This window comes from Peromyscus leucopus, chromosome 5 (genome assembly GCF_004664715.2).
Source record: "Peromyscus leucopus breed LL Stock chromosome 5, UCI_PerLeu_2.1, whole genome shotgun sequence".
Classification (NCBI taxonomy): Eukaryota; Metazoa; Chordata; class Mammalia; order Rodentia; family Cricetidae; genus Peromyscus; species Peromyscus leucopus.
Window position 1 is genome coordinate 9530547 of NC_051067.1, and position 22702 is coordinate 9553248.

General features: G+C 47.1%; 3 protein-coding genes across 4 annotated transcripts; 1 reads left to right on the forward strand and 2 right to left on the reverse strand.

Annotated features, from left to right (window-relative positions):
* Nucleotides 1-1132: 1132 nt before the first annotated feature.
* Nucleotides 1133-2107, reverse strand: Higd2a (HIG1 hypoxia inducible domain family member 2A). The gene is made up of 2 exons (XM_028863758.2): nucleotides 1881-2107; nucleotides 1133-1566 (listed from the first exon to the last, which is right to left on the reverse strand). The coding sequence occupies exons 1-2, from the start codon at nucleotides 2032-2034 to the stop codon at nucleotides 1400-1402; spliced, it is 321 nt and encodes a 106-aa protein (XP_028719591.1). The 5' UTR covers nucleotides 2035-2107; the 3' UTR covers nucleotides 1133-1399.
* A 102-nt stretch (nucleotides 2108-2209) lies between these two features.
* On the forward strand, nucleotides 2210-8696 carry Nop16 (NOP16 nucleolar protein). The gene is made up of 5 exons (XM_028863757.2): nucleotides 2210-2438; nucleotides 2527-2635; nucleotides 3858-3927; nucleotides 5826-5932; nucleotides 8021-8696. The coding sequence occupies exons 1-5, from the start codon at nucleotides 2332-2334 to the stop codon at nucleotides 8162-8164; spliced, it is 537 nt and encodes a 178-aa protein (XP_028719590.1). The 5' UTR covers nucleotides 2210-2331; the 3' UTR covers nucleotides 8165-8696.
* Nucleotides 8697-11172: 2476 nt separating this feature from the next.
* On the reverse strand, nucleotides 11173-22497 carry Arl10 (ADP ribosylation factor like GTPase 10). 2 transcript variants are annotated; one of them, XM_028863760.2, is made up of 4 exons: nucleotides 22246-22497; nucleotides 21559-21757; nucleotides 18204-18379; nucleotides 11173-13290 (listed from the first exon to the last, which is right to left on the reverse strand). In XM_028863760.2, exons 1-4 carry the CDS (start codon nucleotides 22426-22428, stop codon nucleotides 13117-13119), a joined length of 732 nt encoding a protein of 243 aa, XP_028719593.1. In that variant the 5' UTR covers nucleotides 22429-22497; the 3' UTR covers nucleotides 11173-13116. The 2 variants fall into 2 exon arrangements, with proteins under 2 accessions (XP_028719593.1, XP_028719594.1); XM_028863761.2 differs by lacking the exon at nucleotides 22246-22497 and adding an exon at nucleotides 21943-22191.
* Nucleotides 22498-22702: the final 205 nt, after the last annotated feature.

Genomic DNA, 22702 nt, shown 5'->3' on the forward strand with positions numbered 1-22702 from the left:
ACTAACACAGTGGACATGACCTTTAAAAGTGTCGACATCTTCAGCTCTTTATGCCCCGTCCTTGCATCTGGTGGGCTTTAGGATGCAGTGTTCATCACTGTATTCTGCTTCACAGCTAAGATCACGATGGAGGTGCAAACACCTGGCTCTAGTCATGGACCTTCCACTCAGAGATCTAAGACATGGCAGGCACAAGAAATGGATCTTCACTTTCTTCCTTTTTCCCAGCTTGAAGCAGGTGTTGAGAGGGTCAGAGTCACACACGGGAGGAGCTCAGCTCCTCAAGTCAACACATTGATGACCACAGGCCACAAATGCCTGTTGAGACTCAGTGTCAAAAGCTGGATGATACAGATGGGCAGAGCCTGAGGGTCTCAAAGGAGGCAGAACTGGAGTAAGAAGTAGACAGAGAATGGTGGTGGTCTGAGTGTTGAATACCGACTCCATCCAACAGGACTATGACAGCCCTTATCCAAAGGCTATAGAAACTTGAAAGTTGCTGGCAAAGTCCCCCCTATTCCACCAAACCAATTTTGGCTCACTAAACTAGAATCCCAAGGATGAACATTTGGGAATCTCTCCTTTTAACTTGTGGCCATGTGACTTGACTGTTACCAGGAAAGTTTGGGTGGCACTAGGCTCAGTGTTCCTCTCTCACGACTGGAGATTGAACCTAGGGCCTCACAAGGACCACATTCTGTACCAGAGCTGTAACCCCAGGCCATTTTAAGTTTTGATATAGGGTCTCACTAAGTTACTCTACTAGCTGACCTTGAACTCTTGAATTTACTCACAGGCAAGATTCTTCTCCCTCAACCTTCAGAATAGTTGATGCTATAGGTACTATCAGGCCGCGCTGATTTCTAAAGGCCAATCCTACCAACATCCTGTTCTTTCCTAAAAACATAGACCAGGCCAGGCGGCAGTGGTGAACGCCTTTTTTTCTCAGCACTCGGGAGGCAGAGCCAGGTGGATCTCTGTGAGTTTGAAGCCAGCCTGGTCTACAGCGCGAGATCCAGGACAGGCACCAAAATTACACGGAAAATCCCTGTCTCAAAAACAAAACAAAACAAAAAACCATAGACCAAAAATCATGGTTTTAACCATGGGAGTGAGATTAAGAAAGAATTCATCACATTACAAATGTATTAAGGTTTTATTAAGTAAGTTGTTAAGGGGACGCATCACAAATTTTTAGTATGCAACCCAACTGAAGTGAACCTGGGATTTCGGGAGGGGATGGAGAGGAGGCAGAAATCAGTCACAAAAACCAGCCACTCCCTCACCCAAATGACAATAGGGTACTGTCAGAAAAGGACGGGATAAATCTGACAGGGCTGTTTGTTGCTCCTGGGTTTTATAATGATTTTCATGGAGCTTTCAGGGCCCGACCACACACTCAGGGTCGAGACTTCATAGCAGAGGCCGCTAATCCCAACAAGATGGCTACGACCGTGAAACCCTGGGCAGCGATCCGGGTGCGCATCATTATCTGGGAGCGATGGCTCTGGCCGCGGTGGAAGCAGTAAAGGCCATAGGAGAGGGCAGCCGCCGTACCCAGACAGCCTGGGGGGAGGACAACACACACAGGGGCAACAAGTTGGGTCCTGCAGGTTCCTTGAGGATGTAGCCCGCCCCCGCTTTCCCAGAGCCACGATTTGTAGACAACAACAGGAGGGCGGGAGCGGGTTGTTCTAGAGTTGGCTTCATCAAGCCCCGCAACACGTTCCGATCCATTTCAGTCCTCCGCGCCCCATCCTCTCGTCACATCTTCGGTCCGCTCCCCTTCCCATACCCAAAGCGTACCTGGTCCTTCCCTATTTCATTCCCCCAGGAAACCACTATCGCCTCGGTCTTCGGTTCCTAAAGCACACACTTACCTATGGGGACCATTGGGTTCTCACGGGTCTTGCGAATAAATTTCTCCTTGAAGCTCTCTGAGTTGCTGTACACCGTGGGGCTGAAGCCCTCGATGACTGGGGTCTTGGACGGATCGAATGACGCCTCTGGATTCACAGGACCGGGAGCCGCCATACTCGCCGGCACAGGAACAGGTAGGACAAAAATCCGGGCACCGAACTCCGCCTTCTGATGAGGTCACCACGAGGGCGGGGGAATAGCCTGCTGAAGGGTAGTACGCAGGCGCCATTGCCAGGTGCATTCTAGGAGTTGTAGTAAATCCATGTGGCGGCGCCACTAAAAAGACTACATTTCCCGGGAATCCCTGCGCGCGCTGGGGGACGGAGCGTGTTAACACGCGGCTCCGAGAGTGTGCTCCAGAGTTTGTGCTGCTGCTTCGGAGTTTGAGCTTCTGGTGCGGCCGACTGCGCGATGCCCAAAGCTAAGGGAAAGACTAGGAGGCAGAAGTTCGGTTACAATGTCAACCGAAAGCGTTTGAACCGGAATGCTCGTCGGAAGGCAGCGCCACGGATCGAGTGGTGAGGGGCCAGTTCGGAGGCAGGGGCCTCGGCTGGCAGGATTGACGGCGAGGTGACAGAATCTCGGTCTCTTTTTCTTTGCCGTTAGCTCCCACATCCGACATGCCTGGGACCACACCAAATCCGTGCGGCAGAACCTGGCGGAGATGGGGTTGGCCATGGACCCCAACAAGGCGGTTCCCCTCCGTAAGAGGAAGGTACTGATAAAGCAAGGTTCAGGCATTTTCCTCCTCTCCACCCTAACTAAGCCTTTCCTGTTTTCCTTCTCCACCACCTTCCTACATTGAGCTGAGTTTCAGAATTTGATCTCCCACACACACCCTTCCCATATTTTCGACAAAGTTATTTTGCTTGCACTAATTCTGGTCAAAGCCCCGTAACGACTCACACTCCCTCCTCAGCACACATATGGGCTTGGTTTGTAGTATCATTCCTCCCCCACTCACCATTTCTTCTCGGGCATGTTTGGGAGCTCGGTGGAATCTTCTAGAATGTGTCTTTTTTTCTGCCCTTGACTGTTCAGAGCCTGAGATCTTTGTTTCCTATACTGCCTTCGGTTATTCTTCACCTGAGACATCTACTTACTTCCCACCAAATCTACCTGGACCACCTTTGCACCTTTCAAAAATAGCACCCCACTTCATCCACTAGCCTCTTTCCTGCTTTATTTCAATTCATAGTAATTTTAAGTACATGATGGTATATTATTCATTTGCACAACTGTATATTGAATGTGCCTCTTAATCCTTTAACATAATCTTGTGTTTTGTTCTTTACTAAATTCCCAGGAATCATAAGATGTGGCAGGTTAGTTAACCTAATAGATGGGCTTGCTGACTGAATTTGGTCCATTGACTTTGGGCAGGCTTTTCTCTATTCCTTCCTGGAAGTGGAAAGTGGCACACCAGTTTTTTTAAACAAACGTAAAGCTGTATCTAAGTACTGCCAGGTAACTGACATGGAGAAGACATCTGACATCACCCTCTTGTAACTTACAAAGCACTTTTCATGTGCATTGTTTCACTCTTACCACACAGCAGTAAGAAAGAAATACATAGTCATAGAAAGATGAATTGCTTGCTTCTTAAAAAAATATGGGTGTGATATCTATGAGCATGGATATGAGCATACTGTGGTGCTTGGGTGAAGGTCAGAGGACAGGAGTTGGTTCTCTTTCCCCTGTGGTTCTAGGGGTTGAACTCCGGTGGTCCATCTTGATAGCTCTGCCTGTGCTTCTCTTGGTAGAGTTAGTTGTTGGGACTTCAGGGGACTAGTTCTTGTTATCTAGTTCTGCCTGACCTCTGGCAGGGATTTTTAGTATAGTTGTGTTGTGGTTGGCAGTGTCCTTCTTTAATCCTGGTCAAACTTTCTCTGTTCAAAGTGCTTGTCTATTGGTCTCATAGGCTTTGTTCTTTACAGGTAAAGGCCATGGAGGTAGACATGGAGGAGAGACCCAAGGATCTTGTGCGGAAGCCCTATGTGGTACATGGTGAGTGTGGGCTGTGTTCTAGGCCACCATGCTGCCCTATCAAAGCTGGAAAGGCACTCAGTCTCTTCACTACTGTGGGAGAGACCAAGATTCAGAGAGGAGAAACAATCTGATCCAGGGCTCAGAAGTAGTACTGTGTCATAGCTGAGACATTCTCTAATATTGATGAGATTTAAATGTATGAACTAAGGTAAGACAGACATTCACAGAAGATAAAATTAGGTGTCTGAAAGGATGAAGAAGAAAGCAGTATCAGGTTTGTTCTCAGTTTCTCAGGAACTTAAAGATGAACTATTTGTAGAGATTCTGCTGTCATTTAATCTTTCCAGTGACAAATCTAAATTCCCTATGTGTTTGACCCTGCAGGAAAGAAAGAATATTCTGCAATTCTTACCTACCCTTTCCCTTGCTTATTGTGGGCTTATTTTTATTTTTGTATTTGTGAGTTGGGAATTGAACCCAGGGCCTCATGAATGCTAAGTATATACTCAACCTTTTACCTATACATACCTCCATTCAGGTGGGGATTTTTTGTTTGTTTTTGCTTTTTGTTTTTCTTACCACATCTCCTGATTTGAATAGACATGTTTGATATGAAATTACGTAAGTCCTGTCTTTAGCTTATCTTTGTGATTCACATAAGAATTTTACACAGTTCAATATGGGGGGAAAAGAAGAATTACTACACCTGACTGTATATACAAAACTACATATACTTAATGTAGTATTATTTATAATTGTTTTTTGTTTTTTCTCTAGACAGGGTCTGTGTTGCCCTGGCTGGCCTTGAACTCACAGAGATCCTCCTGCCTCTCTCTGTTTCATAATTTCTAGAATTAAAGGCATATGCCACCCCTGTAAGAATTAATTTTTTTTTTTAATTTTTAAATTGTAGCTAAAAAATTACATAAAGTTTACCTTCTTGGCCTTTTAAAATGTACAGTTTGGCTGGGTGGTGGTGGCACATACCTTTAGTCCCAGCACTTGGGAGGCAGAGATAGTTAAATCTCCTGAGTTCGAAGCCAACCTGGTTTACAGAGTTCAAGGATGGCCAGGGCTACACAAGAAATCCTGTCTTGAAAAAGCAAAAAACAAATAAATAAAATGTATAGTTCAATCATGTTAAATATATTCTGCTATATATCAGCTCTCCTGAACTTTGGTTTTGCAAAGCTGAGGCTGCCTTTGACAACCAGGTCAAAGATGATTTTGACTGTAAGAAATTTTAGTGCCTTACACTTAGATCAGATTTGACTATATCATTTCTATATTTTGCCCATTTGCCTAGCTTTTCTTTTCTCCTAGCTGTGCTGAGATTGAATTCACGGTCTTGTTCATGCTGGGAAAGCACACTCTGCTTTTATTTGTGGATTTTGTTTGCTTGGACAGAGTCTAGTTATACAGCTGAAGCTCTCCATGAACTGGAGGCCACTTTGGTTTAGCTCCATGGCCCTGATTATCCCGTCCTGTGGAGCAGTGAGGTATCTGGGTCTAGCCCTGCAGCCCTGGTGTTCAGCAATTCAGACCTTCCCATTTCGAATACTGGCAAAATACACCAGGAAGAGCTCTTCCGGTGGTAGTAGAGCTGGAAAGGAGCCCAGCTTTCCTTGTTTGTGACTTCAGGCCTGGTACTGATTAAGACTGGGAAGCTTAGTGTATTTCATGTTAAATCATAACTTAAGAATTGCTTTTCAGGGAGTTGCCACACTGGTGGATGAGTAGTGGAGGGAGACTGACCTTGGGATTTTAGGGCTTGAAAAAGAGAGCTCTAGCTTTGAATATGGGAATGTGCTGTTTGTACAAGTCTTGTGTCATGGGATTGGATGGAGGGGTGTTTGGTCAGCTCAAATAAAGCAGAAGGTAGTGCCTTATTCCATTTCTGGCTTCTTTTACCCCAGAGCTGGAGGCAGAAGCCAGCCTCCCAGAGAAGAAAGGAAATACCTTGTCTCGGGACCTCATTGAATATGTTCATTATATGGTGGAAAATCATGGGGAAGACTATAAGGTGAGACCTACTGGGAAGAACCGCTTGGGCTTATTGGGAAAATACACTGGACTGTTTCAGCCTGTTCTGCAGTTAAATAGAATGAAAGAGGAGTCTAAGAAAGCATCCCATTGTTTAGGGGTTTTTATGTGTATGAGTGTTTTGCTGTATGTATGTGTATGTGCATCACATGCATGCTTGGTACCTGTGGGGCTCAGAAGGTATTGGATCCTTTGTAACAAGATGCCATGTGAATGAGAACTCTTAACCTGTGAGCTCTCTCTCCAGCCCTTTGGTCCTTCTTTGGATTGTGTGTGTGTGTGTGTGTGTGTGTGTGTGTGTGTGTGTGTGTGTGTGGCGGGTGGGGGGTGTCAGAAGACAATTTTCAGAGGAAATTCTTGACATCCATCTTACTGAGGCAAGGTTTCCCATTTTTGCAGCTGTGCTGTGTAATCCAGGTTAGCTGGCCTTGTATTCCATTCTTCTTTTTCTGTGTCCCATCACCCTGTGGAAGTACTGGGATTATGAATGCACACCACTAAATTTGTCTTTTTATATAGGTTCCGGGGAATGAACTCAGAAAATGAGGCTTACATAATGTGCTGGCTAGGTTTATGTCAACTTGACACAAGCTAGAGTCACTGGAGAGGAGGGAGCCTCAGTTGAGAAAATATTTATTAGGCTGAAGGCAAGCCTAGAGAGGATTTTCTATCTTTCTTTTCTTCTTTCTTTCTTTCAGTTTTGTTTGTTTGTTTGTTTTAGACAGGGTTTCTCATTGTAGCTCTAGCTGTCTTAGAACTTGCTCAGTAGACCAGGCTGGCCTTGAACTCACAGAGATCCACCTGCCTCTGCCTCCCAAGCGCTGGGATTAAAGGTGTGTGCCACCACACCAGGCTCCAATTTTCTTAGTGGCCCTGTGTTCTATAAGAAAGCAGGCTGAGCAAGCCAGTAAGCAGCACTCCTGTGGCCTCTGCATCAGCTCCTGCCTCCAAGGACCATGACTCAGAATGTATAAGCCAAGTAAACTCTTTCCTTCCCAAGTCGTTTTTGGTCATGATGTTTTGTTACAGCCATAGAAAACATAACCAAGACATATAGCAAGTGCTTTTACTTGCTAAACCATTTCCTTGTTTTTTGTTTGGTTTTGAGTGCTAACTTTTGCTTCATTTTGCAAATTCATTTGATTGAATTCCAGCCTCCTATACAAAAGCACATGTGGTAGGAATTTCCCTGGCTTTTTAAAAAGATCTGTTTACCCAGCCTGCTTGCACACATTTGTTTGTTTTTTGACACAGGGTTTCACTGTGTAACAGCCTTGGTTGTCCTGGATCTTGCTCTGTAGTCCAGGATGGCCTCGAACTCACAGAGATCCATCTGCCTCTGCCTCTTGAGTGCTGGGATTAAAGGCGTGCACCAGGATAGACAGGACTATTAGAGAGACCCTAGATCTGGTATGCTGGACCTCTGCACTTAAATGGAAGTAATTGATTATGAAGGGGTGTGAACTCCCCACTGCTCTTTCAGGCTTGCCTGGTCCCTCTCTGAGAAGGGAACCCTTTCCCAGCCTTGCAGTGCAGGAGGGCTCCATGTCTCTGGCTGTTTGTTTTTAAGGCAGGTGGATATCTTTGAGTTCAAGGCCGGCCAGGGATACACAGTGAAACCCTGTCTAAAAAAAAAAGAAAAAGAAAAAAAAAAAGACAGGGTCTCTCTCTATAGCCCTGGCTGTCCTGGAACTCAAAATAGACCAGGCTGGCCTCAAACTCACAGAGATCTGCCTCCTCTGCCTCCTTTCTTTCTTTTTTTTTTTTTTCTTTATTATTTTATGTATGTGAGTGTTTTTGCCTGCATGTATGTATGTGCACCACATGTGTGTCTGGTGCCTATGAGAGTCAGAAGAGGGCATCGGATCCCGTAGGACTGGAGTTATAGATGACTGTGAACCATGCTGGGTCCTCTAAGAACAGCCAGTGCTCTTAACCTCTGATCCAACTCTCCAGATCTCTAATGGCTTTTGAGGTGAGAAGTCTGGACCTCAAGGTTAGGAGGTGACATGCTCAATTTAGGCAATCCAGGATTTAGATGTGGCCCTCATGTTGTCTTTCTTTCTAGGCTATGGCCCGGGATGAGAAGAATTATTATCAAGATACCCCAAAACAGATTCGGAATAAGGTCAATGTCTATAAGCGCTTTTACCCAACAGAGTGGCAAGCCTTCATCGATTCTGTGCAGAAAAAGAAGATGGAGGTTGACTGAGTAGTGTATACCCCCAGACTTAGGTCTACTGGACCAAAGAAACCAAAGCCAGGTTTTAAGGCAAGGAGTGTATAGTTTCAGATGATGCTGGCAAAGTCCTGTAGAATCAGATTTCTCTCTCTCTCTCTCTCTGTCTCTCTTTCATGAGAAGAAACCTTTTTTTTTTTTTTCCTTTGGAGAGAGAGTGTCAATCTAATAGCCCTAGATGTCCTGGAACTTGGCTTTATAGACCAGGCTGGCCTCAACCCACAAAGAGCCACCTGCTTCTGCTCCGAGTGCCGGGATTAAAGGGGAAGGTGTGTGCTTCCATACCTGGCTGGAGAAGGAACTCTTTAGAAGCCATGGCTTATGCTTTCTTGGGGGGCTCACAGAAAAGCCAGGGCTTGCTGTTCAGTGTCCAGAGGTGATGCATTATTTGAATGTGATCTGTACATGAGAAAAGCATTTTACCTGTGTAATGGGGTTTTGGTTGTTGTTTTGAGTCGGCGTTTCTCTGTGTAGCCCTGGCTAGGATTAAAGGCATGTGTTACTACTTGTGTAATGGTTTTGTGTTTACTGTGCCCAGCTAAGCTCTGTCCCAGGGAAAACTAACTTTAGTTTTCCTCCAGAAACTTGCCAGGAAGCCTGGGCTACCATGGAAGGGTAAGGAGCCAGGTCCTGTTTGCTCACTTTTGATGGCTATGGCTTAAAGAAAACATCAGGGACCAAAGCTGCCTTCTGGGACTGGCAGACCACTAGGTTCCACTCCATTGTGTGGCACCCACTGGGCTCTCCACAGTGTGGCCATCCTCTGGGCCCAGGCCTGCTACCTGCATTGGCCTGAGAAGGTAATGCCTGTTTTACAACAGGACCATGGGCAAGGTGGGCATTTGAAGACCTAACTGCCCCCAACTATGAATCATGTAAAAACTTCAATTGCCAAGAATTCCTCTTGGGAGCACCTAGAGTTTGTCTTCAGCATTCTTAAAAAGCATGGCTTTATACATTGCCTATGGCATTTGGTAAGATGCACTTCTTTTTATTTTTTTTGTTTTTTGAGACAGGGTTTCTCTGTGTAGCTTTGTGTCTTTCCTGGAACTCGCTTTGGAAACCAGGCTGGCCTCGAACTCACAGAGATCCGCCTGGCTCTGCCTCCCGAGTGCTGGGATTAAAGGCATGTGCCACCACCGCCCGGCAAGATGCACTTCTTATCATATACTCTCCCTGCCAGGGTTTTTACCATTTCCTCCCCCAGACAGGGTTTCTTTGTGTAGTCCTGGCTATCCTGGAACCTGCTCTGTAGACAAGGCTGGCCTCAAACTCAGAGATCCGCCTGTCTTTGCCTCCTGAATGCTGGGATTAAAGGCATGTGCCACCACCCGGCTAAGATGCATTTTTGTCTTTGTTATAGGGAAGGAAACAGGTCAGAAGTATCCAAAGTGAGGGTGGGATATGACATCAAGTCTGTTCTGAAGGCAGCAGTCCATCCTTCCCACAGTATCAAGCCCTAAAATCTTATCTGGTGTCTAGAACAGTCCTTAGGACCTAGAGTGTACAGAGTTCCTGTCATTTGGCTTTGCATCTTCTACCCTCTACAGAACTTAAATCTGTCATTGACTAGGTCTCCTTAACTCTGTGGTTTGGGTGCCTGCTTCCTGAAGCCACCTCTGCTATGTTCCTTGCTCCCAGGGCATGTTAGCTTCCTGTGTCATGGCTGGTGGTGCCTGTCTTTGCAGTCGCTGAAGATGAGACCACTGTGCAAGCATTCTTGTCGAGGTGCACACTCACTCATGATGCCTTTCATTTTGCTTGGTGTCCCTTGCCAAACTGAGCTTCTGGACAAGGACTCTGCTTGAGACTCTAGTGTCTGCCCCTGGCATGTGCTTAGGACATGCTTCCAGAATGTTCTCTGTGTGTGTTCTCCCTCCTTGCCCTGAGCATGGAGGGAGAAGACTTTTTCAGCTCTCGCTTATCTCAAAATATGTAGACCAGGCTGCCCTCCAACTCACAGGGATCCATATGCCTCCTCCTCCTGAGTGCTGGGATTAAGGGTGTGCTCCACTATGCCCAGCTGGCAGAAGGCTTCTGAGCTGGTTTCTATCCCTCTTGATCTGGCCCCAGCAGGTAGATCCCCTTCCAAGGGTTTGAATGCTTTGGGTCAAGAAAGAAAAAAACAACAAAATAACAACAGAAGGTGGCTTTGGGTCGCTGTCTGTCCCAAAGGTAAAGGGTAAGGGACTGGAGCTTGCTGTCTGGTGACTCCTTTCCCAGAACTGCCCGCAGGAGCTGTGAGCACTGAGTCCACTCCTCCCTCAGGATGGGGACTCACGGAATAGACCCATTTTGGCATTGTGTACCTCAGAAAGCTGGTGACACTCTAGTTTATGCAGTTGTCCTTTGTGGCCCTGTGCATCTGGGTTCATGGAGTGGACAGAAAGACCCTTTTCACATACTGAGGAACTCCACCCCGGTCCCTTGTGCCATCTTCCAGGGACAGGAGTGGGGAAAGTTGGAGATTCCCTCATCATAGCACCTAGAAAGGTCTTTGCCCTCTGAGGCTGGGAGGTCAAAGTGTCTGCTCAGCCTCGAATCTGGTCTGAGATCTGGACCCATGGCAGGTGCTATAGACAGCCTGCAGGTGGCTTGTAATGTTGGCAATTCCTCCCAAACTAGTAAGTACAGAATGTCCACAAAGTAGTTATGTGGTTTGCTGGTTTTTTCTAGTACTGGGGATTTGAACCTAGTACCTGCTAGGCAAGCACTCTATCAAACTCAGGTCACCATCAGGCTTCCATGTCAAGTTGCCTACTGAGCCACCTCATAGGCCTGTCTTTTTACTTTGAGTCAAGATCTCACCTAATGTCCGGGCTGTCTCTGAAATCACTTTGTAATCCAGGCAGACCTCAACTGTGCCTTCTCCCAAGTAACTGGGACCACTAGGCCTGGCCTCGGGTAAATAGACACAGTGAAACTCTTTATTCTGAAATTCATCCCCTCCACCTGGGGAATATGACAACTGTACATGATGATACTCATTAGACAAAGGACTTTATTTTAAATCAGGAAAAAAGATCCCTCTCAACAAGTCTGATTCCAAGGTAAACTTTAAGCACTGGAGAGTAAGGTAGAATCCTTAGAACAATGATACAAGTTTTTCTTTCATCTTTCTAATGGCAAGATGAAAAGTTGCCAACAAAATTTCAAATACTCTAAACTCAAAGTCATTCCTTGAATATTTAATACAAAAGCAGAAAAACACTTCTAGCAAGACTGATTTGTCTTGTGGCAATTCCATTCTCGTGGGTGGGAGTCAATGGCACAGAGACTGATTTGTCTTATGGCGATTCCATTCTCATGGGAGGGAGTCAATGGCACAGAGACTGATTTGTCTTGTGGCGATTACATTCTCATGGGCAGGAGTCCAAGGGCACAGTGGTCCCCTCTTCTGATGACTGCTCACTTCAACTTGGAAGCTTTCCACTTCCCAGGTTTTATGTTGGGCAATTGGCAAACAGCACACAACCTATTCTCAAAATGCAAACCATGCAAGCCAGGCATGATGGCCCAATGCATCCTGTAACCCCAACAAATGGAAGGCTGAGGAAAGATGAATGCCATGAATTCAAGGCAGCATGGGCTAGAGCAACACCCTGTCTCAAAAAGAAAACAGCATGGGATACAGCCTGGAAGGCAAGCAGTCCGCTGGTGTTCTCTCAACAGCCCTGGCAGAACGAAGGCCCCTTTGCCTGCACCAGTGTCAACACAGACCATCCACACTGGTAATCACCACAGTCATGGAATGTTCATTGCAGAGACACAGAACCTCATACTCTGCTTTGCTGGCAAATAAAGGTCCCAGAAGGCTTGATGATGTGCCCAAGGCCACTCTGATGGCTCTACTAGTCCTGTTCTGTGTCCTAGGCCATATATTAGAATCTAAGTACTAGGTTCCCTTCAAGTACTTGTCTCCAATTATGGTCTCAAAGCCAGGTTGGGGGAGGGGAAGCTACAGTTCTGTCTCCATTGATACCCGTAGGTTTCCTCATTGTCCATCATGATTCCAGACAGTTCTCAAATTTTCTATGACAGTCTAGCGTTTTGATTTCAGCACCTAGAAACAGAACCTTGAACTTTGGCCTATTCCTTTGATAAATAAATAAACAAACATATAAATAAATAAATAAATGCCCCCTCCCCCAACTGCAGTCTTGTTCCAGTACTCAGGTTGCTTCCTTCTCTAGACTTATGTAAACATAGGCATTGGCACAGTGAGTACAAAAGCAGCAGGTGGTCTCCAGACCTGGGGAAAAGCGTCCTTCACCCGTGTGGTGAACTGTACTTTGTGGTCAATAAAGGCTGGCAGGCCAGGCCTTGACAGTAGGGAGGTGGTCAGTATTCTTTAATAAAGTGTTCAGGGTGATCCTCATTTGGCATTGCCAGGGCTGGCATTTAGAAAAAAGCTAGGAAATTACCTCCCCTTAAAAATGATCGCCCTGGGGCCAGAAAGGCAGAAACACAAGGCCACAGACAAAGTAGGGGCTGGAGGATGAGGGCCTGGGAGCAAGGATTTACTGCTCCACCCATAACCTTCCCACGTGGAAAACGTATGATGTCACCAGGAGTGAACAGTGACATGGGAGACCTGTGAAGCCCACACAGGTTTGTCAACTAGTGGGAGCTGCAGGGAGGGAGGGAGCACTAAGCCGATGAGCATCACATTGTGTAGGAAGGCAAGGGGAGCTGGAGCTACACTATGGCCTTAGGTGAGGCAGCCACCATCTCTCCTCTGCCTTACACCTCCTGCCCCATGTGCACCTCATCAGGAAGGCTTCTGCATGGTTCTGGCCTTGCTCTTGAGGGGACAAAGGAGGTGTTGCTATGATGCTCCTGCCCAAGGCCAGGGCTGGCAATGAAGATGCAGGAGGAAGCAGAACTGTGGTCTCCATGGCTGGGCAGTGAGAGGTGGCTCCAGCTTAGGAGAGAAGCTGCAAGAGCAGTTTCCAGATGTGCACAGTGCCGGGTTCCCCGAAGCCAGATTCTGCAGGGGCAATGCTGGCTCCCAAGAGGAAAACCTCCCTCTGGCTGTCACTGGAAAGCAGGCCCAGCTCCTGCCGCAGCTCCCCCATACTCATGGCCCCGCTCAGGTCCTGCAATGAACACAAGTGCAACAGGGCTGTCAGACAATGCTTACGGTGTGAGACCAACCTTGTCAGCCATGAAAGACATACATGTTCAGCTATTACTGGGGGGGGGGGGGGAGCAAGACACTACATTCCAGGAGGAACCTCTAGAGCCTATGGAAGAAACTCAGTGCCCGCCTTCATCCTGACTCTGTGGCACCCCCTTTTCATGGAACCATCCACCAGTGTGGTAAGAAGTAGAGCCCTTCCTACTTGTTAGGCACCATGAAATGGTGTCTGCCTATCAAGTCTCTGATTCTCACAGCCCACTTAAGTGATAAGGAAGTTAGTTCAGTCATTTAGTTCCAGTAAAAGTGATAAATGGCAGAGTTAGGTTCCAAATTCATGTTGATGACCAAACTTTTGATCCTTTTGGAATCTCTCCATTTCTTTTCTTTCCTTTTTTCTTTTACTTTTCTTTCTTTCTTTCTTTCTTTCTTTCTTTTTTTTTCCTGAGACACTGTTTCTCTGTGTAGTCCTGACTGTCCTGGAACTAACTGTAGACCAGGCTAGCCTTGAACTCAGTGATCTGCCTGTCTTTACCTCTCAAGTGCTGAGACTAAAGGCATGTACCATCACTGTCCATTTCCTATACCGACTTCTTGGAAAAGGCGATTATGCTGATATACAAAGACAATTTTTATATGATGATCACACCCTATCTTTATGCTGCATGGCAGCCTTGACTGCTTGGGACAGAATTGAAGAAAATTGAGTCATTTACAAAGTTATACAGGGTCCAAAAGAAACCTGCACTGATTTCTTATAAAGACTGGCTTCGGCAGTAAATAGAATGATACCAAAATCAGGAGCTAGACAGATAATAATTGAATCTCTGGTTTTTGTTTTGTTTTGTTTTGGAGACAGGGTTTCTCTGTGTAGTTTTGCTCTATAGACCAGGCTGGCCTCAAACTCACTGAGATCTGCCTGGCTCTGCCTCCTGAGTGCTGGCATTAAAGGCATGCACCATTGCTACCCAGCTGAATCTCTGGCTTTTTTTTTTTTTTTTTTTTTTTTTTTTTGTCTGTTTGTTTGTTTCTGTTTTTCGAGACAGGGTTTTTCTGTGTAGCTTTGTGCCTTTCCTGGAACTCGCTTTGTAGACCAGACTGGCCTTGAACTCACAGAGATCTGCCTGCCTCTGAATCTCTGGCTCTTTAAAATGCCAATGCACAATACAAAAGGATAATTAGGCCATTAAAGGAAAGATCAACACCCTTGGAGGAGTGGATCTAAGATACAATAAATATTCAATCTCATGATCATGATGATGCTTGGATAGGAGAAATGATTTCCAGAATTTGAAGAAAAATAGTAATGTCAGATATTTCAATTGCAGCAAACAAGATTACCTAAAAAGGGACTGTTTCTAGGCCATTCCTAGAAACAGTGTTTTTGCTAGAAATAATCCCAATAAAATGACCCTCCCTTCTGGAGTACGCAGAATGTGTTATAAAGGCAGACATTGTACTAACAAATGTAGATCAACAAGGAACAGTCAAGGTGATCCTTTGTCGTCGGGAAACTCCCTGAGGGGCCTCTTGCAGACCTCATGTCAAATTAGGTTCAGTCCTTTACTGTCACCATGGCCAAGGAAGAAACTCCTTCTCAGAGCAATTAAAGAACCTAATGCCTATTATAAAAAACCATACTGCTTAGGGTGATAGAACAGCTATAGCAGAGAGAACAGAAAATTCAGGAGAACCATAAAGTGAATTTTTTGGCAAACTAATATAAATGAACAAAGACCAAAATTAAAAATACAAATAGGGGTTGGGGATTTAGCTCAGTGGTAGAGCGCTTGCCTAGCAAGTGCAAGGCCCTGAGTTCAGTCCTCAGCTGTGGAAAAAACAAAAACAAAAACAAAACAAATAAATGACGTTCACATTGAAGGTCTTGTAGACACAGGTACAGATGTAATAATAATTGCACCAGAATCCTGGCATCAAAATTGGCCTCTTCAGGAAGTAAATGTTCAGCTTTTAGGGATTGGAACATTATCTCAAGTAAAACAGAATGCAAGATGGCTCCAATGTATAGGGCCAGAAGGACAGAGAGGAAAATTAAAGTCATATATGGCTAATATAGCTATGAATTTATGGGGATATGATTTATTACAACATTGGAATACCGAGATTAACATTCCTCCAATCTCAGAAACAAACCATAAACTAACATATGTTTCTGAGAAAAATATTAGAAGGTATTATAAAGAACAGTCACCGACCATCCAGACGGTACAAGAACAGGGCACAACAGCTGCTGATCTTTCAAAGACACCAACAGCCCTACCTTTAGGTTAACAGAAAAGCCCATATGGGTTCAGCAATGGCCTTTAACAACAGAGAAACTACAGGCCTTAGAACAGCTGGTACAAGAGCAGTTAAATGCTCAGCATATGGAAGAATCAACCAGCCCTTGGAATTCTCCTGTATTTGTTATTAAAAAGAAATCTGGTAAGTGGAGAATGGTAACAGAGCTGTTAACAAGGTAATTCAGCCAATGGGCTCTACAATCTGGAATTCCTTTGCTTTCTCTGTTACCTAAGTTATGGCCTCTTACAGTTATCGATTTAAAAGACTGTTTCTGTTCAATACCTTTAGAAGAAAAAGATGGAGAAAAGATTACCTTCATGGTGCCTACTTAAAATAATTCTCAGCCTGTTAAAAGATATCAATGGAAGGATCTCCCACAGGGAATGTTAAATAGCCCAACCCTGTGCCAATATTTTGTATGATGCTGTTGGGACACATAAACAATGTCCTCAATCTATAGTTTACCATTATATGGGGGGGGCGGGGTTTCAAGACAGGGTTTCTCTGTGTAGCTTTGGAGGCTGTCCTGGAACTTGCTCTGTAGACTAGGCTGGCCTCGAACTCAGAGATCCACCTGCCTCTGCCTCCTGAGTGCTGGGATTAAAGGCATGCACCACAACCACCCAGCTCCATGGATGACATTTTGCTAGCTGATTCAAATGTAGATACTTTAGAAAGAATGTTTGAAGAAGTAAAGAAAATTTTGCCATGTTGGGGATTACAAATTGCTCCCAAAAAGACACACAAAGGAGATTCTATTAATTATTTAGAATATAAAATAGGTCTACAAAAAATCAAACCCCAAAAGGTGCAAATTATGAGAGATCGATTATGGACTCTTTCTTTTTTTTTGAGACAGAGTTTCTCTGTGTAGTTTTGGTGCCTGTCCTAGATCTCGCTTTGTAGACCAGGCTGGCCTCAAACTCACAGAGATCCGCCTGGCTCTGCCTCCTGAGTGCTGGGATTAAAGGCAAGCACCACCGCCATTTAGCATATATGGTTCTCTTAGATTAGTTATAACCTTCTTTTATTATTTTAGACAAAAAAGGGTCCTCACTTGTTGCCTTCTGTGGTGGTTTGAATGAAAATGGCTCCCATAGACTCATATATTTGAATGCTTGGTCCAAGGTTAGTAAAACTGTTTGGGACAGATGAGGTGGTGCGGCTTGACAGGAGAAAGTGTGGTGGCAGTCTTCAAGATTTCAAAAGCGAAACTGGAAGCAAAGCCACCAATATACTACTCTTAAGACACCTTGATCACAGTGTCTCTTCACAGAAACAGAAAAGTAACTAAAGTACCTCCAGTGGGTTCAAAATGCTATAAAACATTTTTTAAAAGACAACAAAGTATTTCTAAGGCCCCAAAACACCATTAATAGTGGCACTAGGGCCAGGCACTTGGGAGACAGAGGCTGATGGATCTCCCTAGGTTTGAGACCAGCCTGGTCTATATATCAAGCTCCATGACAGCCAGGGCTACATATCAAGACGCTGTCTCAAAAATATAAAAACAAACAAAAAAGTTAGACCAGAACAGGCATAAATGGGAACTGTCCCAGGTATACCAGGACAAATGGTAGCCATATTTATATATAATTATCAAGTGTCCCACGATAGGCAGGGTAAATCTGAGCTCAAAGAGACAAGTCAGAAACATTGGCACAAGCCCCAAGGAACAATGACTGTGGCAGTTGACCTGGAGTGTAGGATGGCATATAACGTCTGTCTGTAATCCTGAGGGCTGCTGGACCCAAGAAAGATAGAGTGTCAAGGACAAATCTTTTCTTACAGAGGAGCTCTGGGGGTTGGGAGTGGAGAACCCAGGGACTCATGCATACTAAACAAGCATCTTAACCACTGAGTTCTACTCCAGCTCAACAACACAAACTCTGAGGAAGATCTCTAGTAACTTCAGGCATTTAGAGACAGCAGAGCCTGTCACGGGGTGTATCCAGACTGAAGTGGGGTGATGGCTGTCAGGTGTTCACACTGTGTCCCAACATTGTGCACTCCTATTACTTAATGTACCCCACTTCTTGTCACCTTTCAGCTTAGTGCAGGAGCAGGATCGTCCCAGCTCCACCACCCTGTGTGTCCCTGTGGAGATTACCCCACCCCCAGCTGTCGAGGCCCCACTTGGGAAGTGGAAAGAGTATTCTGTCTTGGATAAGGCCAATAAATGCCATTTGAGCCAGGTGTGGTGGTAGCACTCGGGTAGGGACAGATTTATGAATTCCAGGCCAGCCTGGCCTGCATAATGCACGTATCTTAAGTGCTGGAAACCCTGTCTCGAAAATCCAGAAAAACAAAGAATTTGAAACTACACCTGGTATATAGTAAGTTCTTAATAACTATTTCTTGCATCTCTCCTGAGTTACAGAAGAGGGAGACAAGGAGAAACGACACAAGGAAGGCTGGGAAAGATGAGAGGTGGAAGGGGTGGGGACAGGATTTCAGGCATTCTCTGGACATGGAGTTTAGGCTCCAGGCCTTCTATGCACCCCCTCACCAGGCCCAGGTATTTGTGAGAAGTCCAACTGGCTTCAGCCCATCTCCCATAATTCTCACCTGCTTGTTGGCCACTATGACAACAGGCAGATCAGGGTCCCTGTCCAGCAGTTTCTGTAGTTCCTGCCGAGCCCAGGGCAACCGTGGCCGGTCAGATGAGTCCACCATGAACACCAGCACGTCCACCTCGTTCACAAACTCCTTCCAGTAGAAGCGCAGGTTCTGGCTGCCGCCGACTGAAGAGAGGCCAAGGGCCGGCTCAGAGCCCGGAGTCCCTGTGGCCTGTCCGTCTCTATCCACGGCCACCACACACCCCACCCCACCTCCAGCTCCTAAGGTTCCACTAGTCTGCCAGAGACAAGAAAGCACTATAATCCAGAGCCAGCCAGCGCTCTTAAGAGAGACCACGACCTTTGTGTGTTGGTCTCTTTACTGAGCCAAGAGGTTTTAGCAGACTCCAAAGGCACTGCTTGTGATAGTCCCTTCACAGGACCGGCACGGTGCTCTACAAGTGGCAGTCACTGGCTGTCTTGTCGTGGGCTGCCTGGCCTCTTACCAGTTCCTAGCTTCCTCGCTGTCAGTGATAACTATGATAAGAAGTCAGGGGTCGCGATGTCGGGAAGCCTTGCTAGTATACTGCCATTCTCAACTCAGTCCCCATTCACTCTTGTCCTCCTTTTCTCTTTCCCTGGATACACGGTACGGAGTCACACTGAACACACTGAACAAGATTACCCACGTAGTGTCTGTACCTGGGCTGCCTTTCTGCCCCTCTGCTCAGCTTCCCTTGGCTATTCTGCATCCCACTCTGGTTCTGCTTCTATTATCTGTCCACGCTAAATCCCCCGAAGCCTCAGCACAGTGCCTTGGCACACAGCAGGCACTCATCAAGTATTTACTGAGTGCTTACCAGGTGCCAAGCACTGACCTGGGTGCTGGGGATACAGGACGACGACGAGGCTGGGGTCCTGTTCTTGAGGAACTCCCTCCCTTACCAGAGTGGACCGGGACACTCTAGAAAGCAAGCAATCACAACATGGGAAAGTGGCTAGCAGCTGTTGGTGGTCTGGGAATGTCTCAAGGAGGCTGGATGTGAGCTGAGCAGAGGCTGAGGAAGAGCTAGCCATGGAAGAAGCAAAAGAAAGCATCTCAGGCAGAGCAAAGAACGAGTTCCATGTATGTGAGAAAGAGAAAGCAATGTGGTAAGGTACCTCCAGAGAAAGGAGAAAGGACAGAAGTAGGAAGAGCTATGAGGAAGCAACTGCAGACCTGACGGGGGAGGTGAAGGTGCTTGAACCAGGCAGCAACAGAGGGAGTAGCAGAGACAGGCTGCCCAAGCACAGCTGCAGGACCTGCACAGCTGCAGGACCAGCACAGCTGCAGGACCTGCACAGCTGCAGGACCAGCACAGCTGCAGAACCTGCACAGCTGCAGGACCTGCACAGCTGCAGGACCAGCACAGCTGCAGGACCTGCACAGCTGCAGAACCTGCACACCAGACTTCGTAGGTGAGTTAAGGAAAGGGTCATTGGTATTGAGTTTGTCCCCTTACCCATTCTGCCCAAAGCGTGTGTTCTCAGCCGGACCCCAGGCCAGAATGCTGAGACCATGTGAAGGGACTGCTGTGGGGGAGAAAAGCTCTAGGACATAATTAGAAATGTGGGATTTTTTTACTGTTGTTGAGTTGAGACTGGATCTCACTATACAGACCAGGCGGGACTGAAACTTGTGGCAAGCTTCCTGCCATGGCCTCCCACGTGCTGGGATTAGAGGTGTGAACCACCATGCCTGACGGCAATCTGTTTGAATCCCAGAAGAGGGACTCCACTGAGCCTGGAAGGTTAGCTGTCAGAATACAGGCACACGAAAACACCTTCTCACATGGGTTCTGTCAGGTAGTGCCCTTACTGAACTCACGTCCTTGGTACAAGAAGAGACAGAGGAAATTCGATATCAGGGAGATCCAAAGCCCTAAGTAAACATCAACGTTTGCTACAACCAGGGAGAAAGGTGTGGCCAGGGCTGGCCAGACCACAGTGCGGAAGACCAGAGGAAGAAGTCCACTCAGGCCAAGAGTATGGCTCCCAAAGCTCAATTCTGTCACCCAGCACTTCATGAACACATCTGCTCCTCATGGTTTCAGTCCTATGGCTGGAAGTCCCCTCACTGCTTCCTCAAAGACTGAGGCTAGACCTAGGTTGCCAAGAACTGCCGCCTTCTCCATACTCACCCCCTTCCAAAATCCCAAGAAGTCTAGGACTGACGGGAGGCTCCTCAACACTCTCTCTGATTACTCACTCAGGAAGCCCTCAGACACCTAGTGAGGTCTTTGGGCCAGAGTGGATCGCATCAACCTGTGACCAGGGTGCTCTCGGCCTCATCAGGGACAAAGGGTGATGGGACACTGTGGCAGAAGGGGACCCAGAGTCAGGACAGAGCCAGGGAAAGCTCCAGAGTATGTCTTCACAAACTGCATTTGAGAACTGGTCATGGTAATATGGACCTGTAACCCCAACACTTAGAAGGTGGAGAGGGGGCGTCCAAGAGTTCAAGAACAGCCTCAACACTATGAGACCATCTCTAACAAAACTACAAAAACACTAAATAATGGAAGAAACTACAGTTTAAAGAGTGAGTAACTGCAGTTATCAAGCATTCCAACAACAACAAAAACAAAACAAAAAACCTTAAATAATGGAGGAAAAGAAACCACAGTTTAAAGAATGAGTAACAGTAGTTATTAAGCATTCCAACAACAAAAAAATAAAACAAACAAACAAACGCTTAAATAATGGAGGAAAAGAAACCACAGTTTAAAGAATGAGTAACAGTAGTTATTAAGCATTCCAACAACAAAAATAAAACAAACAAACAAACAAACAAATGCTTAAATAATGGAGGAAAAGAAACCACAATTTAAAGAATGAGTAACAGTAGTTTATCAAGCATTCCAAGCAGAGGGAACAGCGCATGCCAAGCAGAGGAGGTAAGAAACAAGTCCCTTCCTAAGGGCCTGGAGGAGGCCCTTCTGTATTAGAACACAGGAAAGTTGGGGACCTTTCGTGATTTATCCATTTCTACAAGTACCCTCTAAACAGATTAACTGAGTAGTCTTATGAGGTTGTCTGGGGTATTTTGTCAGAAATGCCTGTCAAGTGCTTGGCATATGAACCCTTAGCTGTGAGTCTGTCAATGTAAGGCAGGTATGGTGAAGGGTAGGAGGTCCATTTAGAGACACCGGAAAAGGAAAAACCCTAAATGCCAGAATGTTCTGTATCTTGTGCCCTGGAGAAGAACAGGAAGGACTTCATAAAGGGGAAATAAATGTCCTGCTTAGATATGCATTTTACAGACTCCTCCAAAGAGTCTAGGCCCGGCCAACAGTGATGATGAGGAGAAGGGGTCCCTTGCTCACTCTCTAACAGGTCCACCTCGAAATTCTTGGTGGGTAGCCTCACAGAGTTGAAGCCCCAGGTGGGGACGTGGCCTTCCAGGGGTGGCTTCCCAGACAGCATGCGCAGGAACGTGCTCTTCCCGGAGCCATCTAAGCCTAGCACCAGCACTTCCCGCTGCTCCAGGTCCTCCAATGTCGGCTCATCTTCCTCGCCCTCGGGCTGCGGGACAGAGATCAAGGCTGCAGTCTCCAACATCCCTCCCGACCCTTCCTTCCCTAGGCACAACCAAGGCCCGGCGGTGCCCATGCCCGCCCTCCACGCATCCCACGGCAGGCAGGTATGGCCTGGAATAGCAGAGCAGAGCTGCCTTTCGAGTTCTGAACTGAAAGAAAAAAAAAACCAACCTCACTTTTCTGTTTGACTCCTAGTGATCTCGGGCACATTCGTCCCCATCGCAGATCCTTGGCTTCCTCATTCTGTAACCCCATGCCATTCCCGAGACCTCAGGGTCAGTCGCACCAGGCCTGAGGGCTCTACCCGGCATCCCCCAGGGCGGCGCCACTGCGCAGGTGCCAGGCAGGCTCCGGCCGCGCCCTCCGAGCTCCCGAAACCCGACGCGTGTCGGGCACGGCCCAGGCCCTCGCAGTCGCACTCCGCGCTCCCGGCATGCGCAGGCCGCCCAGCCTTCGGCCGCTCGCCACACTCACCTCCCATTCGTCCCACTGAGGGAGGCGGGCGGTTTCCGCGCCCCACCAGGCCTCGCCCTGGTCCCAGCGCCGCTCCCGACCGCGACCGAAGTAAGCTTTCCAGAGGATAAAGAGCACCGAGCCCAGCACCGCCGCGGCGCCACCCACAGCCAGCACCAATGGGCCCAGCGGCCGCGGCGCCATCTGGCCAGGGAACGGCGCTGGGGCCGGCGCAAAGCCGACCAGCCAGCCGCAGAAGATGGTGCTGTGGCCGCGCCCACCCGCCCGACCCCGCCACACTACAAACCCCACAATGCACCGCTGCCTGCGACGGCAGCGCAGCTTCTTGGGGCGGGGGTGGGGGGGTTCGGGTGGGGCGGACCTTCCGGGTAGGGGGCATGGTCTGATCTCTGGGTTAGTAGGTTCAGCCCGGGGTGGATCTTCTGCTCCCTTTGCCCTGTATGGGAGGCGCGAGGCT